Source organism: Austrofundulus limnaeus, unplaced genomic scaffold (genome assembly GCF_001266775.1).
Source record: "Austrofundulus limnaeus strain Quisiro unplaced genomic scaffold, Austrofundulus_limnaeus-1.0 Scaffold52, whole genome shotgun sequence".
NCBI classification, from domain to species: domain Eukaryota; kingdom Metazoa; phylum Chordata; class Actinopteri; order Cyprinodontiformes; family Rivulidae; genus Austrofundulus; species Austrofundulus limnaeus.
Window position 1 is genome coordinate 282,940 of NW_013952454.1, and position 16,423 is coordinate 299,362.

Below are 16,423 nucleotides of genomic sequence, written 5' to 3' on the forward strand. Positions count from 1 at the left end.
AAATAAAATCATTCATTCATTCATTCATTCATTCATTCATTCATTCATTCATTCATTCATTCATTCATTCATTCATTCATTCATTCATTCATTCAACAAGGAAATGACTCATGTAAATTTGAATAGTTCAGTGTTTACATTTTTGGGGGCTTTTTTAAACTAAAATGGCTTTACCAATTACTTAATTTTTCAATTTTTTAAAAATATTTCTAACATGTAAAAAAATATCAGTCAATAAATAACAGTTGATCATAATATTATATACTGTAAGCGTCTATATATTAAGCATTATTTATAATAATGCTTCGAGTAGGTTTCGTGGCTCTAAACAATTTTTATTCAGCTGGAGTCAGAGGAAGGTAAACTAATAGGGAATTATCAAGAACTATATATTCAAAATATGCAAAGCTTATAATGTGGTTTTAAGAAATAAGTATAACAGCCCAGTCCAAAAGTGCAAAAATATTGAGCATTTTTGTAAAAGCCACATRATGTGTTGTTTAATCACTTTAGAGGCCTTTAAGCCTAATGGTAAAGTCAATACAGAGGAGTTCCATATTGGCCTCCAGATGGCGCTTGTCTGCATTTATTGTTGTGCTTTCAATTAATATTCTAGTGAGTGAAGAGTTGAAGTGTGTAACACACATACAGTATGCTAAAAGGGTGAAAATAAATGGTGGCATAAAAGAAATAATGTAATGTACCAGCAATCCACCTTTTCTTCAATGCATATATATGTAGTTAAATATGAAGGTTTCCTTGGGACAAATTAATTTAAAGTGAAAAGAATAGTTTTTGCTTCATTTCTTTGTGTTTTAAACAAGTTTCTTCTTTCTTTGTGAACCAGCACTGTGACCTGATAATGTTGCTATCAGTGGTATCGATCCAAGCTGTTCCTAAACAAAAGACGTCAACGGCCCGCCGTACCTCCTGACAGTAGGACAGGATTTCATTGGGGTCCTTGAAGCAGCCCTGGCGGCCCTGAGGATCCGGCTCCCACTGCCCACTCTGGATGTTCATGTGCAGGAGCTGACGGCCGCAGAACATAGCGATCTGTGGTTCGGCCAGCTGGGGGCCCGGTCCGTTCACCTCGGCCATKGCGAGGGCCTAGAGAAGCACAGAGAGGTGAGAGGGGATGAGTTAATATGTCCACATGCACACACACACCCTTTTGTTCTTCTATCCTCATAGGCCCTTTGCATTGACTTCCATTCAGTTGACGATCATTTCTATAACCAACCACCCCAGTACGTACCTAACCCTAAAACTAGCTTAAACTYAATTCACTTGTTAGCCAACCCAAAACCAGCCTTTAAACTCATGGGGTCTGGGCTTTTGTCCCTATAAGGAACAGTGGGTCCTCACCAGGCCATGTGTACTGGGAAAATGGTCAATAATCGGCCCAACCAGGTAACAAAAGCATGTACACACGCACACATACACACACTCACATAGTGGTGGAGAATATTGAGTCTGAAGCTGATCCAGGACAGATAATTCCTAAATGCACTCCAGCACTATCCAACATTAGAAGCGTGTAAGTGCAAGAAGGAGAGGGAGTGTGGGATAGGGGTGGGGGTGGGGGAGAGATCGAAACGGAGAACAGAGAAAGCAGAGGAAGCTAATGCACAGGAGACTCAGCTGCAGGGCTGTTAGCTTTAAGAGAATCGTGGCAAACCTAAAAACGTAAGGAACGAACGACGAATGACGCAGAAGGCACAAAATATACACGAGGACGTAAAAAAAACGCTCGCTTTTAACCCAATTCCTTTGTGTTCTCCCCCTGCAGCCTTCTAGAAAGCTGTTATCGATTGGGGGATGTGTTGCATCTGCCTGAACGTAGAGGGGTGGGGGGTGGAAGGGCCCAGGGGACCCCACACAGAGCAACAAACAGCAGCCAGGGCTGGGAGTCAGGTGTTAATACAAGCTCATTGACCGATGTGCCACTTCACTACATTAACACACGGCTCAGAGAGAGAACCAAGGGAGGAATAAAGGAAGGGAGGGGTCGGGTAGATCTATAAACACCACAGACGACGACTTACTTTACTTTAACAGACAAAACGGAAAGAGCCATCTGGTGCCACGAAAAAAAGTGTTTATGTTTTATCAGATGCCTGAGTCATCTTTGGTAAAACATGTCTTCTTTAGGTTGTATTTTTAAAAAAATACCTGTGTTTCTTGGTACAATAAGGTACGATCAGTTCAATCATCCAAGCCCAAAACCCTCCCTTAAAAAAAGGGTCATTTGAAACCCCGGGAGCACTTTGAATGGCTTATGTCCTTTCATCTGGGCTGACGGACAGAGAGACCGATTGATGGCAGACAAGACAACCAACTCAGCGCCAATTAAAAACAAGATCCCCACAGGGAAGAATTCGATGAGAGGAGGGGAAAAAAATATGAGAGAGTGACGCATGATCAAAGGAAAGCCCCGTTTGGACCGAACATAGCCAAAAGTGTTTGAAGTCCTAATTAAAATTCATACAAGATAAAATAAATATTTAAAGCCCTCTGAAAAAACTGCACAATAAATAAAAGCCCAGAGCAGCGAGCTCATTCTAATTACACTAAAAGGAGTTTGTGTTTCTGCATGCCTAAGCAGATTTTCTGTTTTACAAAATATTTTCCATAATGACTGACCACTTTCAAAAGCTCACCAGAGACTTTTAAATTTATTATTGTGCTCACTATTAAAACAAAATGTTATTTACTCAAAAAACTATTTACTTACTACAGAAGACACCCTTTTAAAAGATTTATTCATGTACATTATGATTCAGATCTAACTTAATAAAATACTGACTGAAAATGCACTTTCCTTGCTTTAAATAAAAACAAAATGTTATTTCCCTTTTTTATTGTGCAGTTTTTCCTTTTTTATTGAGTGAAAATGAATAAAATGCACCTTTCTACATATATCTTTTGCATGTTAAAACACTTGCAGTCAATAAGACTGCATAAAAATAATAGAAAGAACATTGTTTTCAAATAGAAAACATGTTTAAATCTGATATGTCATTATATTTAAATGTAATTTATAATAATATATTCAAATGTTATTTAAGAGAGAGTTAGAGAGGTTTGATTCTTTTGTTCTGTTCTTATCGCCAACAGTTTGTTTTTCAGTGGGAATATAATGGCGTTTAAATGTTAATTAATAAAACTCTTCTCCTAAACAAATTTATTTATTTAGTTATATTTTGTTAAGAGAGAAAATTCTTATAATCTTAAAGGACTTGAGATGTTCATTAAACCAAAAAATCTGAACAAATTTGAAGGACCCATGTACGTCCGTTCAAGGAATAAGATTGTGGAATAATCTGGAAAGTGATTACAAAAATGCTGGTTCAATGTATTTATTTAAGAAAATTATAAAAATAAATTTGTTTAAGAAATATGAAATTGTATAATGTATATCAAATGTTTGAGAAGGAATTGAAGGTTTTATTTTGTTTTTTAAATGAAATAAATAAACTAATAAACTAAAAACTAAACTATTAATTAGTGAAAAGTAAATCAAAGTGAAAAACATTCTAAAAGTTGAAGTTTCTAGGGGGGCAGGGCATGGAAAACTATGGGAAACCCTGAACTATAGATAACACAGAACTGCAATTCACCACTCAATAAGACACAATGCATCATCAGTCCATGCTTACTGGTTATGGTTGTCTTTACTCTGGTGTTATTGAAAGTTTATCCATGGGATGGTCAACCTGTAGTCCAAGTGATATCAATCACCAAGACAGTGTGGGACGACATGGAGACTTGTCGAACACGTGTCTGGATTGCAGGCACAAATGTTTTTGGGTTTTACATCACGTTACAACGATGCTCCGTTGGTGTCATCCATCTTGAGTGAGCTGAGAGTCATCAACACATACTCCAAACACTAAAACGTTGGGTGAAACGTCCTTTAGTAGCAAGTATTTGTCACCATTTTCTGGTGAAATTGATAATAAGTCTTTAAAAACATGTTACAAGTTGGACTTTGGACTGACATGATTGCCCTCTGACTCTCAGAGTCATGATTTTGTCACATCTGATAAATGTGTGGCTGAGAAACTTCTACATCCGGCCCAGTGTGGTGCCTCCAATACCATTCCATTTGGTTCTAACAGCAGGCCACTGTGACATCATTACATGCCATGTGATGGACAGTTGCACAATATAAACACCTGGCTTCATGCAAAACAGAGGTGTACAGTAACTAAGTACGCTTACTTTGTTACAGTACTTAAGTACGGTAATTGTTTTTAGGATTTGTAATTTTACCAAGTATTTTTTAAATCTTAACTTTTACTTTTATTTTATTAAATTCAAAACATAAAAATGATACTTTTACTTCTTTACTTTAAAATTGAACACTTTCTTTTAAGTACTTCACAGTCCTCTGATGCAAACCCACAATGCGACCCCTATCAAACTTTGCCAGTCCAGGTGTTAAGGCATCCTTTACGCTTGGTGACTGTTTTTGCCTGCTTGTCGCTCCACTTGTAAACCCACCACTTGTGTCCTTCCTCTGGTGCCTGTTTCTAGATGTGCCAGCACTGTGCAAACTGAATCATTTACAACGTATACCCTCAAAAGGTTTAAAGGCTTAAAACATTTGTGGGTATATGCACACAAGTGAATTTCTTCAAAGAAATAAAGTAATTAACTTGAAAAGATGGGGAGTTAGGGCAAAAAAAAAAGAGTTACATTCGCTGTAGCCTGGCCCTTGCCTTCCTACACAGTTCCGCTCAACTCTAGTTTCCCTTCACTGCTCCGTCTGGGATTTCTCCCATAGATGAGGACTTCTTTGGGAGAATTTTTGTCCGGACCAATCAGAGAACAGAGCGTCAATTTTCTGTGCGCTGTCTGCTTGTAGTTTATTTTACCTGGGCCAATCAGCAAACAGAAGGCAGAGTTTTGAATGACGTCAATTTTCTGCACAGTGTCTGCTAGTTATTTTAGCAATGGCAGTGGAGGAAGTGAATGAAGCCAGTCCGTGTTGATAAGGCTTCCAAATTAAATTAAATTTGTCTGACAAACCAGCAGCTCTCATTTACAGTCGTTCCGTTTGGCTCAGTACTTTTCTCCTCTCAATAGGGTTGTTTACAGCGCACGTGATTTCCGGTTAGCTTCTTAGCTTAGCCTCCTTCACACATACATCGTGGCCAACTGATCCAATCATTTTAAACTTCAGCAGAGGCCAYGCCTCCAGCAAGAATCACTTCTCTATAGCTGAGAGTCCAGACCCTCGTACGAAACAAAGTGAAGCACAAGGGTCTGGTTTTTACCAGGCTACATTCGCTGCTGAGTGGAACTTGGATGATTTAGTTTGTTATTGACAACCCTAAATTGAATCTTTTAATTGGATGAGTGTGTTTTAAGACAAGCGTGATAAAGCACAACAGAGGTTGCTGAAACTGTCTGTCGGGAGCAGCTGCTGAGCTAATGCAAGTCAGGGAAGGTCAGTGCCAAAACGACAAATAAATAAATAAAGATAGAAAAAAAAAAGGACAAAAACTTCCAGATATTTGAGACGATAACCTGGCAGCTCCAGCTCTCTCATTCTGCCTGCTCTTCACTACTGCACTTGCAGAAAATCAATGCTGAGCGACTGCAACTGTATCGCCACGTTCCTCCCAATCAATAACAGTCCATCAGGAGCCCAAGGCCCTGACCTCCACTCCGGCAAGGCTGCACTGCTAATCTCAAGCCAGACCTGGGACTAGATTAGATCTAATAAGGAATACTGTATTTATGGTTCTATTTATGGGGATGGGAGAAAGCTTCCTGTTTGCTTTTGACCCAGTTTGAAGTATAATTTGCTGTAGAATTGTAGAATCACTCCGGGTTCTTTGTTGCAACAACAGCTTTTTGCTTTCAAGTTGCAGATTAGTGTCCAAAAACAAATCCACTTGAATCTGGCATCTTCTTCTTTACGTCATGATAATTCCAAAACAAACCAAGCCACAAGTTCAACTGAACAAATATTAGCTCTTAAAAGAGACATATCATGCTTTTAAATCATTCAGTGTCTATATAAAGTGTATCTGCAATGCTTTGGTCCTCGTTATTGTAGCTCCACAAGCCTCTCTTTTCTCTGTTCTGAGGTGTCTGAGAGCAACTCGTTCTGGTGCAGTCTCTTTAAATGCAAATGAGGCAACCCCGTCAGGTCTCACTCCCAATGATCATTGTCCACTCTAGCTAGTTTTTGTAGTTTGATAGAAGATATGATTATCTAGTGGAGCAGAAACTTTTTATTTACAAATGAATTCAAAGATGTCAACACAAGACTTGTCCATCCAACCTTACATGTTGGAGCCAAAGTTTGACCCAGAGCCAGAGGGGAACGAAGACAACGTGCAGAACTAGGAGTTTGTGAAACTGGTTAGCTGGAAATTAACAACCTTGTTTAGCAATTCTGTAGCAAAGGATGTTATTGTTCAAAATATGTAATAAGGAATAGAAAAAACTGAACGGACTGAAATATATGACCCAAACAGAATATAAAAATATCTATGCAGCACCAGGAGATATTAAATTCAACTGTTCTGCAATCCCAGAGACTCCATGTACACACAAAAAATGTATTTAAGGGCCAAAAAACTTGGATTTTGTAAGATACATCCCCTTTAAGCCCTTATAATGGTGAAATCAAGACTACAGTCTTTCATTGTATTGCTCTAGTTAGAGTATTTTAAAAGAAAACTGTTTGCTCCATAAGGGTCTAACATGCATGAATATTTGCGCCGCCATCCTCCAAAGTAAAATAAAAAAATTGCTGACAAGGACAACACATGAGGAAAAGAGGCTGCTTTTGTAAGAACACAATACACCACTATATCAAGACGTGGTGTTTATCTGATTCAGACGGCTTTATAATGATGTTTTAGAAAACATTTCTCTGATAAAAGGCTTCATTTCTCCAGGTTTCTGTGAGAGAATACCGTAGACTGAAGCATCCACTGCGGTCAGCAAACACAGAAAAGGGTGCGGAATCCTCAACAATCCTGCTCTCCACATATCATGTCCTTCTGCTGATGAGGCTGAACAGGCAAAGAGCTCAGTGGCCTGACAGCTCCCACTGCAGGGAATGCTGCATCATTAATAACAACCTGGTGATATATTGCCAGAAACACAGATTGGATTTCTGCCTTTTCACCAGATTCTTTGATAGCCCCTTTTATGTTCTCTTATTTCTTTAGGCTTCTCAAAATCTACGACATACTGACTACTTGTAATTACACGTGTACACTGACAGGGAAACACAAGGCTTTAGCTAACAGCTGAACACACTACAGATATGCAGGTTTGGGTACAGCGATGGTGGATGACAGTTTTCCAGATAGCCGTCTCCGACAGGAAATCATGCTGCGGAGTTCAGAGCAAAAATAACAGATTTTATCTGTTGCAAATTGAACAGGAGTGCTTGTGTCAGTCAGGGCTGAGTTTGAGCCAGGACGGTCCATCTACGTTTTCCATCAGCATATTTCATCCTGTTCTAATTAAAATTTCAAGACCTGTTCCGCCCGTATGTTGCAGTATGACTTCATCCTCTGTAATGATGCAATCTGTTGGCCCCAGCAAGCAAGCCAGAGCAAAAGGAGGACAAGAAGAGAAAGCCCACCCATCATCTGTCACATTTTACAAGCTGCTGCCAGGCTGCACACGGGAAAAGAAAAAAGAGAAAAAAGCACATGGTCCAAGCAGATGTAGAATTTTTGAATGTGGATGAGCTGGAAGCAACGTTTCAAGCCGTGTCACTACAATCATACAAGATCTCTGATATCACGAAGGCCTTATGACAGTTCCTTTCTTATCTTATATGCTTGCAATTTTCCTAAGAACATGCTCTCTCTGTATGTACATGGACAAAAAAATGATCACAATTAATTGTGGCACTTAGCCGATCAAAAATTACAGATGTTAACTAACAGCACCTTAGTATATATTTTGAACATACCTTAAAATAATTTTAAATAATGTTACAGGCACACTAATTATTCTCAGTCTTGTAGTATTAAAATGCGGGCAGCAATAGTTAACCGGCGCTGAACTTCCTACTTTTGGTTGGTAGGGGTCATTAGGGGTATTTACCTCAGAAGTCAGAACTCATATTTGAGGGGTAAACCTGAAGTCCAACACTTGCATTACGTCTATTTATACATTTAATCTTAAATCAGAATACAGAGGACAGTAATATACAAAATGACATTCATCTTTCACCACATTAAGGTCAAAGAACACAAACTCTCTCCTCTCCAGAGTGATCTTTGTAACTATTATATACCCACTTCTCCTGCCAGATGTAGGCTATCAGTTCTGATCTGGGCACAAAGGGACCACTGTGTTGGGGATAAATTTAGTTTGACATACAGTTCAGTCCAATCTTCTGTAAGGAAACATGTTTTTACTGAGCAGGCAAGAATGGACTACAAGATAAATTCAGATTATGGACTAGAACTTTCAATTGCAGATGAATGTAAAGGTTTTGCACAACCATCCAGCTGGACCAGAACAAACCTGATCGAGTCTCAAGAGTTTTTGGCGCACATCCACAACCTTCTGACCGAACCACTCCCTCCAGGGCCAAAGACGTCACTGATTTGGAAGCCCTTCCTGCCGAGCAGTTCGGTCCTAAACACAACTTCAGAAATCTGATGAAAAAACTTTGTCTGTCTGTTGTTTAGTGTGGGGCATGTTTTATCTAAACTATCCCTCWGAAGTATACGGTCAGGAATAAGATGATCCAAATCACGAGTCACTCAAAAGAGAGCACACACATTGATTCAGATTAAGTTCGCACAGATATAGTAGAGTGCTGAATGGATGCGTGTGTGTTGATGGATAAATGAGGGCACTGATTGTGTTGTAAAGCGCTATGAGTTTCCTGGTTGGATAGAAATGTTCTATATCCTGTCAGAACGGTCCATTTACCATTTACAAATATGTACATGCTTATTAATATGCTCGGTGACCAGGCTAACTATAATGAGTAATAACAAGTCTATAACAATTAACTTTGCTGCATTCTGAAACAGTGAGACAGTAATATGCAACTTCTTTACTGAAATACAAACCAATAGAATTTCCAAAAATAAAAAGAAAGATATTTGGAGCAGTTACAACTTTTTACTAGTGACACAATCATATTAAATTTAAAGGTTTGTGTTGCACTGAAATCTCATTTTTTGGGTTTATCCACAACAATTCTTTTTTTTTAAATTTCAGCAGGTCAGCTTTGTCATTAGCACAGGAAAAGGAAAGAAAAAACAAACTAAAAACGCTGCACATCAATTTTTTTAAACAAGCTTACAAAACATGAAAGCGCAGAAGAACACCTTTGAAGAGCTCACAGGAATGTTTATGATTYGTTAATTCATTTTAGTTATATTGCTGTCAGGCAAACAGTAATGTAGGAAGTGTGCACGGGAGAAAAGATAAGAGAACTGTGTGCGAACGTGTCGTCACACGTAGGCCCTCTGAAACTACCATCTCCCTGCGTGCCTGAGTTTAGTCATTTTTCATGTGAAAATCCAGATTCGTTCCTTCTGGTCGGCAGAACACTGAAAGCTGGCCTTTTGCCTTTAGTCACGTCGCAAACACACCCACCTACTGTAACAGTATGACTTGGAGATACGTGTCCCGTCGGTTTGTTAACAAACAAGCACTTTCTGAGCACGTCTTTGTGCATCTTTGGAGCGCAGATGGCTGAATAGTGGGGTGTCTTCATGCTTCAAAAGCCCCTCCTTCCATCTTTCTCTCTTTTCATTTTTGTCCTGTCCTCCATGCCTCGTCTCAAGGCTGAGCTCAATGCACCCTCACCTCACTATCATTTATTTCCTCTCCTCCTCCCTGCCCCCTCCTCCCTAATGGCTTTCACACAATGTGCGACACTCTGCTCTTTGGCCTTCCTTCCAAGACTAGTGCTAAATGGCCAGACAGAATTAGAGGCATACATCACAGTAATCATGTTGCTTAATTATTCATAGGCTCCATCAGGCCTCTTCCTGGTGTGGCATGTAGTTATTAGAGTGGCAACATTAGTCTGCCAGAGGCTCCTGGTGCAGAACAGACAAAGGAGGATAAAGCAGACTGACGCTGTAGATCGACTCTTTATTATGCATTTTTTTGACTAATGGCTAACTGAATCCATTAATTTTCTATTCAGGAAAAGTTGATGGGCAGAACTGAAAATATTACATTGTGTTTCGCGTCGCCCTCTATAGCTTCCTACAGTAAAGCGCAAAACAATTATCAATTTATTTACAGAACACAAAGCTGGATGCCTCCTTTCARTGCTTGATGGCCAGCCATTATGACAGCGGGTTTTGGTTGCAGAGATGTGCAAACATCAAAGGCTAAGTCAGACTTCATCAGTTCAGATTACAGCAGTTCAGCCTCCAGCTGGGCACGCTGGGAGCAGATGGCCTCATAATCACCAGGGTTCATTCTGAGCCGCGTCACAGGCCAAAACCAGCTCCCAATATTTGATTTCATTTCAGCTATAGCTTAAAATTCAGGGCATGTCAGAGACTCCATGAATATGGAGTCCGCCAACTGTTCGATGATTGTGGTTATTAGAGAGTATGGTAGCTCAGAAGTGTCTAATAAGGTCTGCACAACACTGGATTCTCATTTTTCTCCTAACTTTTAGCTTGTATTTTTCCATCAGGTGCTCTCCTGCTGATGGGGAATTTAAGAGAGCTTCTTTGTAAAGGATGTGGTCTCCTGGATTTCGCCTTCCTTGGGTTTCTTTGAAGTGCTGCGGCACCTGGAGCTCCACGCAACCTGGAACACAGAGTTCACCTTTTCCCAGCTGGGACTAACACTGATTGTGATAAATACCTTCTTCAAACAGACCCTGGTGCTTTCTTTAGAATAAACTCAGCGATTCACACACCTGAATTTAGATCTTACTGTGCAACAATTTGCTTCCTTTTACCTCCTGCCTTTCAGCAACTCCTCTTTATTTGTCACGACTGTCCTGTGCAGAAAAAAAAAATCCCACAGACATCAGTTTGATTTAATGCGTGGCGCTTCCAGTTCATTGGAAAGCCAGTGAGCAAAATTCAGAAGAAAGCAAGTGATTGTGATACTCGTGTTGTATAAAGTAGATCTACATGTCTGCCTCTCGGTACCACCCACTTCTCAACAAATGCTTTGTCTGACTCACACAGAATCGTGACGCAAACCTGCATAGTTTCACCCCCAAAAATACAAAATCCCACAGCATGACCAGTCACGTTTGAAATCTTCTCCCTCGTGAAAATAATTTGGAAGCCAAAAAAAGGCCAAAAAAAAAAAAAAACAGGAAAATGATAAAGTCCAAATCAAGAACTTTGTTTCTTAAGCACAGCAAAAATGAATAGTTTTGTCTTTCATTGGCATTGTTGATGACTTTTTGCTGTTATACAACACTGCTGAATACTCTTCTCAGTTAAACTAAATGACACTGGAATACCAGCATGTTAATGCCAAACAGTGTGAGCCGACAGATGCAATTTCAAGCTGAAGAGCTACCTCGGGGGATTGAAGGAATCAAGGGCTTAGAGGAGATTTGAGCTCTGCAGGTCTACTTGAATCATCCTAGCATCAACACAATTGACACTGAACCACAGCTTTTTCTGTAGTCAGATTGAGACTCCAGCAAATCTGCATTTATACACTCAATAGTTTCAGAAGAATTGAATCATAATTGCACAACCTTCCATCAAGCAAACATTGACATGTGCAAGTGAAGGTTTGTTGTCAAAGCTAAAGTCTATAGTTAGACACCCTTAAGATACTTGTTAGAGCTGAGTTCAAGTCTCTTTGTACTCCTTGGAGTATGTGATGGGGATGATGCTTAGCTAGCATCACCATGCCAGATTTTAGCTCAATATCTAAAAATGATTGAGACATAGCTATTTTTGTGTTAGCTGAAATTGTTTAGCTGTGGTGGCCAATCACCAGTGGGGGTAGCTATGGCAGAGTGGTTAGGGGAGTCAGTCATTGTGCCCTTGGGCAAGAMACTTTACCTGTCTTGCCTGCTGGTAGTGGTCAGAGAGTTCGGTGGTGCCAGTGCATTGCAACCTCACCTCTGCACCAGAGTGGCGGGGTGTGGTGGGGATGGTGCGCTGCTGACCTCAACTTGGGACATTGTGGGTCACTGGGCAAAAAACTTTGAAGACCTCCTCAATCCTACCGACATGTCTTCCCATGAGGAAGCAGAGCCTGAGGACCCTGGATCGGACTCTCCAATCTCTGGTGCCGAGGTCACTGAGGTGGTTAAAAAGCTCCTCGGTGGCAAGGTGCCGGGGATGGATGAGATTTGCCCGGAGTTCCTTAAGGCTCTGGATGTTGTGGGGTTGCGTTGGTTGACGCGACTCTACAACATTGCGTGGACATCGGGGGCAGTTCCTCTGGATTGGCAGACTGGGGTGGTGGTCCCCCTATTTAAAAAGGGGGACTGCAGAGTGTGTTCCAACTATAGGGGGAAATCACACTTCTGAGCCTTCCTGGTAAGGTCTATTTAGGGGTCCTGGAGAGGAGGGTCCATCCGATAGTCAAATTTYGGATTCAGGAAGAGCAGTATGGTTTTTGTCCTGGTTGTGGAACAGCAGACCAGCTCTACACCCTCAGCAAGGTCCTGGAGGTTGCAAGGGAGTTTGCCCAACCAGTCTAGATGTGTTTTGTGGACTTAGAGAAGGAATTCAACCGTGTCCCTCGGGGACTCCTGTGGGGGGTACTCTGAGAGTATGGGGTACCAAGCCCAGTGATACGGGCTGTTAGGTCCCTGTACGACCAGTGCCAGAGCTTGGTCCGCATTGTCGGTAGTAAGTCGGACTCGTTTCCAGTGAGAGTTGGAGTCCGCCAAGGTTGCCCTTTGTCACCGATTCTGTTCATTACTTTTATGGACAGAATTTCTAGGCACAGCCAAGGTGTTGAGGGGATCCTTTTTGGTGATCTTAGGATCACATCTCTGCTTTTTTGCAGATGATGTGATCCTATTGGCTTCATCAGATCGTGATCTCCAGCTCTCACTGGAGTGGTTCACAGCTGAGTGTGAAGCGGCCGGGACGAGGATCAGTGCCTCCAAATCCGAGACCATGGTCTTGAGCCGGAAACCGGTAGGGTGTCTTCTCTGGGTCGGGGAGGAGGTCCTGCCCCAGGTGGAGGAGTTTAAGTATCTCGGGGTCTTGTTCACGAATGAGGGAAGAATGGAGCGGGAGATCGACAGGCGGATTGGTGCTGCATCTGCAGTGATGCGGGCGTTGTACCGGTCTGTTGTGGTGAAGCGAGAGCTGAGTCAGAAGGCGAAGCTCTCGATTTACTGGTCGGTCTACGTTCCTACCCTCATCTATGGTCACGAGCTTTGGGTAGTGACCGAAAGAGCAAGCTTACGGATACAAGCAGCCGAAATGAGTTTCTTCCGCAGGGTGTCTGGGCTCTCCCTTAGAAACAGGGTGAGAAGCTCAGTCATCTGGGAGGGACTTAGAGGAGCGCCGCTGCTCCTCCACATCGAGAGGAGCCAGTTGAGGTGGCTCGGGCATCTRGTTAGGAYGCCTCCTGGATGCCTCCCTGGTGAGGTGTTCCGGGCACGTCCCACTGGGAGGACACCGAGAGGAAGACCCAGGACACGCTGGAGGGACTATGTTTCTCGGCTGGCCTAGGAACGCCTTGGGATTCCCTCAGACGAGCTGGCCCAAGTGGCTGGGGAGAGGGAAGTCTGGGTCGCTCTGCTAAGGCTGCTGCCCCCGCGACCGACCCTGGATAAGCGGAAGAAAATGGACAGACGGACAGACGGATATTTTGCAGTTAAAATTTACGTTAATCAAATAAAGTCTAATGTTACAACTAATCGTGGATCACTTTAAGTGTTAATCAGTTGTAGACCTATGATTAGTTTCTGACAGTTGCAGTAAAATTTGCCCACATTCATATTTTGCTAACAAGACAAAATAAACAAACATGCATACACTCGAGGCAATTACATGATTGTCCTTTACGATGGCAAGCAATAAAGACGAAGATAAAAAAATGAACAGAAAACTACAGAACATGAAGATGTCATGTCACAATACACTGCTGTTTCATAAGTTGACACAGTTCCTTTAAATCCTGTTTTCCGTATGTTTTAGTCAAAATGCCAACAGAAAACAAAGCAAAAGTTCTCTCGATACGAACCCTGCCAGGTGCTGTAAGTCAAAGTAAAAAGAGAAGTTAAAGTATTTTCTGTGTTTATTTTACAGCTACTAAAGCTATACAACAAGTCAAGAAAAACTTGACCGTAGGGTGCAAAACGGCATCATCATATCCTTAGAAATTGTATGACTAATTCAAAACCCAAAGCAGGAAAGTTCAGGTTTAAGGTTGAAGGAACTGATTCAGTTAATGACAGGCTGTCTTTTTATAATGCCTCTGAAAAAATACAGTAGCAGCAATCATCAGGAAGGTCTGATCTTCTTGGCTCCTTTTTTAATCTTGCATTCTAGGTCATAGCTGTCTCTCAGGCTGCTCATGTTTTGTCTCAGATAGTTTTACAGCACATCTCGAGTCTTCATTACACAGGATTTTCTTTTACATTTGCWTGACTTTTATTTCCCAGTTCTCTTTTTTTTTCAGCTCATTATGAATTTTACACACTTCCTATGTGCTATCCACTAACCTGCAATGCATCGTGTACTTGTTAATACAGCAAGCAAAAAAATTTTTTAAAAAAATGATTAATGGAAGGTAAAATAAATTAAATCACATAAATAATCTAAGTTAAATTTCATAAAGCGTGGAACAGAATGTAAATAAACCATGGAAATTTTAACTAGCAGAGAGAAGCAAACAATGGCGAGTGGGGTTGGGGTAGGGAGGAATGGAGGGTATGGCAATCACATATAGCTTTTCTATTTATGCACATACACAGTTTTTATCACACTGTGCTTCCTCCCCTGAAAGCTTGTTGAGCAAATGCACCCGACGTCCTTAAAGCCATACATCTCAAACCCAAGGAACTGGAGCAGAGTAATGTTTGCAAAAAATATAATTATCTTACTTTACTTAAAAAAATGGAAGATGAGGGTATTTCTAGAGAGAGAAAATACACCATTTTTGTTGTTACTGTAAATGGTTATAACACCATAATCACATATGTTTGCTACCTGCATCAATTAAGACGCATTTTAATAATTACAGAAACAAATAAATGGGTTATTACTGTGAGGTTAAATGTTCATCACTAGGGGGCCCAGCATGGTGGCCCCTGTGCCTGCAGAGACATATTGAAGTGGTCGACCTCTTCTTCACAGGTCGCTCCATCACGGCACCGCACCATGAAACATCTTTGGCCCGTTGTTCGTGGCAATGAGGTGCCTTGTTAATGAACAGCGGAATAAACAAACTCTGCTGGGTCCGCGGGGACCACCTGACACACCACAAGGAAAACCACCCCCAGTTATGAAGCATCATCTAAAGAAAGAAAGAACGAAAGAAAGAAAGAGTCGAATCACCAGTTCCGACATCTGTCTTTTATTTTTGTTACTTTTACCAGACTGTGTCAACATTTTCTTTTTTAATTTAGCCTCTCTTTTTTTTTCTTTTTCTCTCAGCATCACTTGGCCGCCGAAGGTGGTTGTCACGGCAACACCTCCCACAGGAGCTGGCTACCTTCCCTGTTACTGTAGCAACTGGTTCCCCACAGGATTTTGTCACTCGCTCTCCCTCTCGTACTCATTACGAGTCTGCCGCTCTCACATGAAGGAGCCGCGTTCGAACGTCGCGTTCGGTTCTCTGTCCTCAGCAGGTCGTCGGTCGCGACCAATAATTCCTCGTTAGCTTTGTTTTTTAAATTAAATGTAAAATACTGGGACAGGATGAGCTCGGCATCTTTGACTTTCTCTGAGAGACAAAAACTTGATCACATGCAAGTCAAATGATGATGTCTTAAAAGCTAACAAATACAGCTATGTGAATACAGACTATTACTGTGATAAAATAATTTATAAAAATCTGTATCGTTCGATAAAAGTGTGTATTAAACCTAAAGCACTGTATTGAACGGTTCGATACGGGTACATGTATTGTTGCATCCCTAGTCATTTAGATTAAATTAGGTAGTTATTTGCTAGCCTAGATAGCCTATAGGTAACATATATGTATGTAGCTTAAGTTCTGCAGCCTGGTGCAATTCCAGCTGGAATATTACATTTCTAACAGAATTACTGAAGTGACAATGATGAAAGGTTGAAAAAAATGTATTTACATAAACTCCTCTTTTAGAATGGAGTTCTCAAAAGTTTCAAACAAGTTGATCTCTGTTGTCATCTTAGTGAATTTGTTGCTAGATAAGAACTGACAAGAGGTCCTACTGAAGCCTAGCGCAAACGCATGGTTCTAGGGCCGGGGCCACAAAGGCATTAGCCCCAGCTGAAATCTGATTGGCTCCCTGAAGTGCCTC

The 16,423-nt window shown here is 41.1% G+C and overlaps 1 protein-coding gene across 1 annotated transcript in view; it reads right to left on the reverse strand.

Annotated features, from left to right (window-relative positions):
* The window catches only part of aplp1 (amyloid beta (A4) precursor-like protein 1), a gene marked incomplete at its 5' end in the record, with an annotated part of 56,339 nt that overhangs the window by 17,045 nt on the left and 22,871 nt on the right, over positions 1 to 16,423 (reverse strand). Inside the window, 1 exon segment of the mRNA XM_014008694.1 lies at positions 928 to 1,107. Coding sequence (XP_013864148.1) covers positions 928 to 1,107 — 180 coding nt within the window.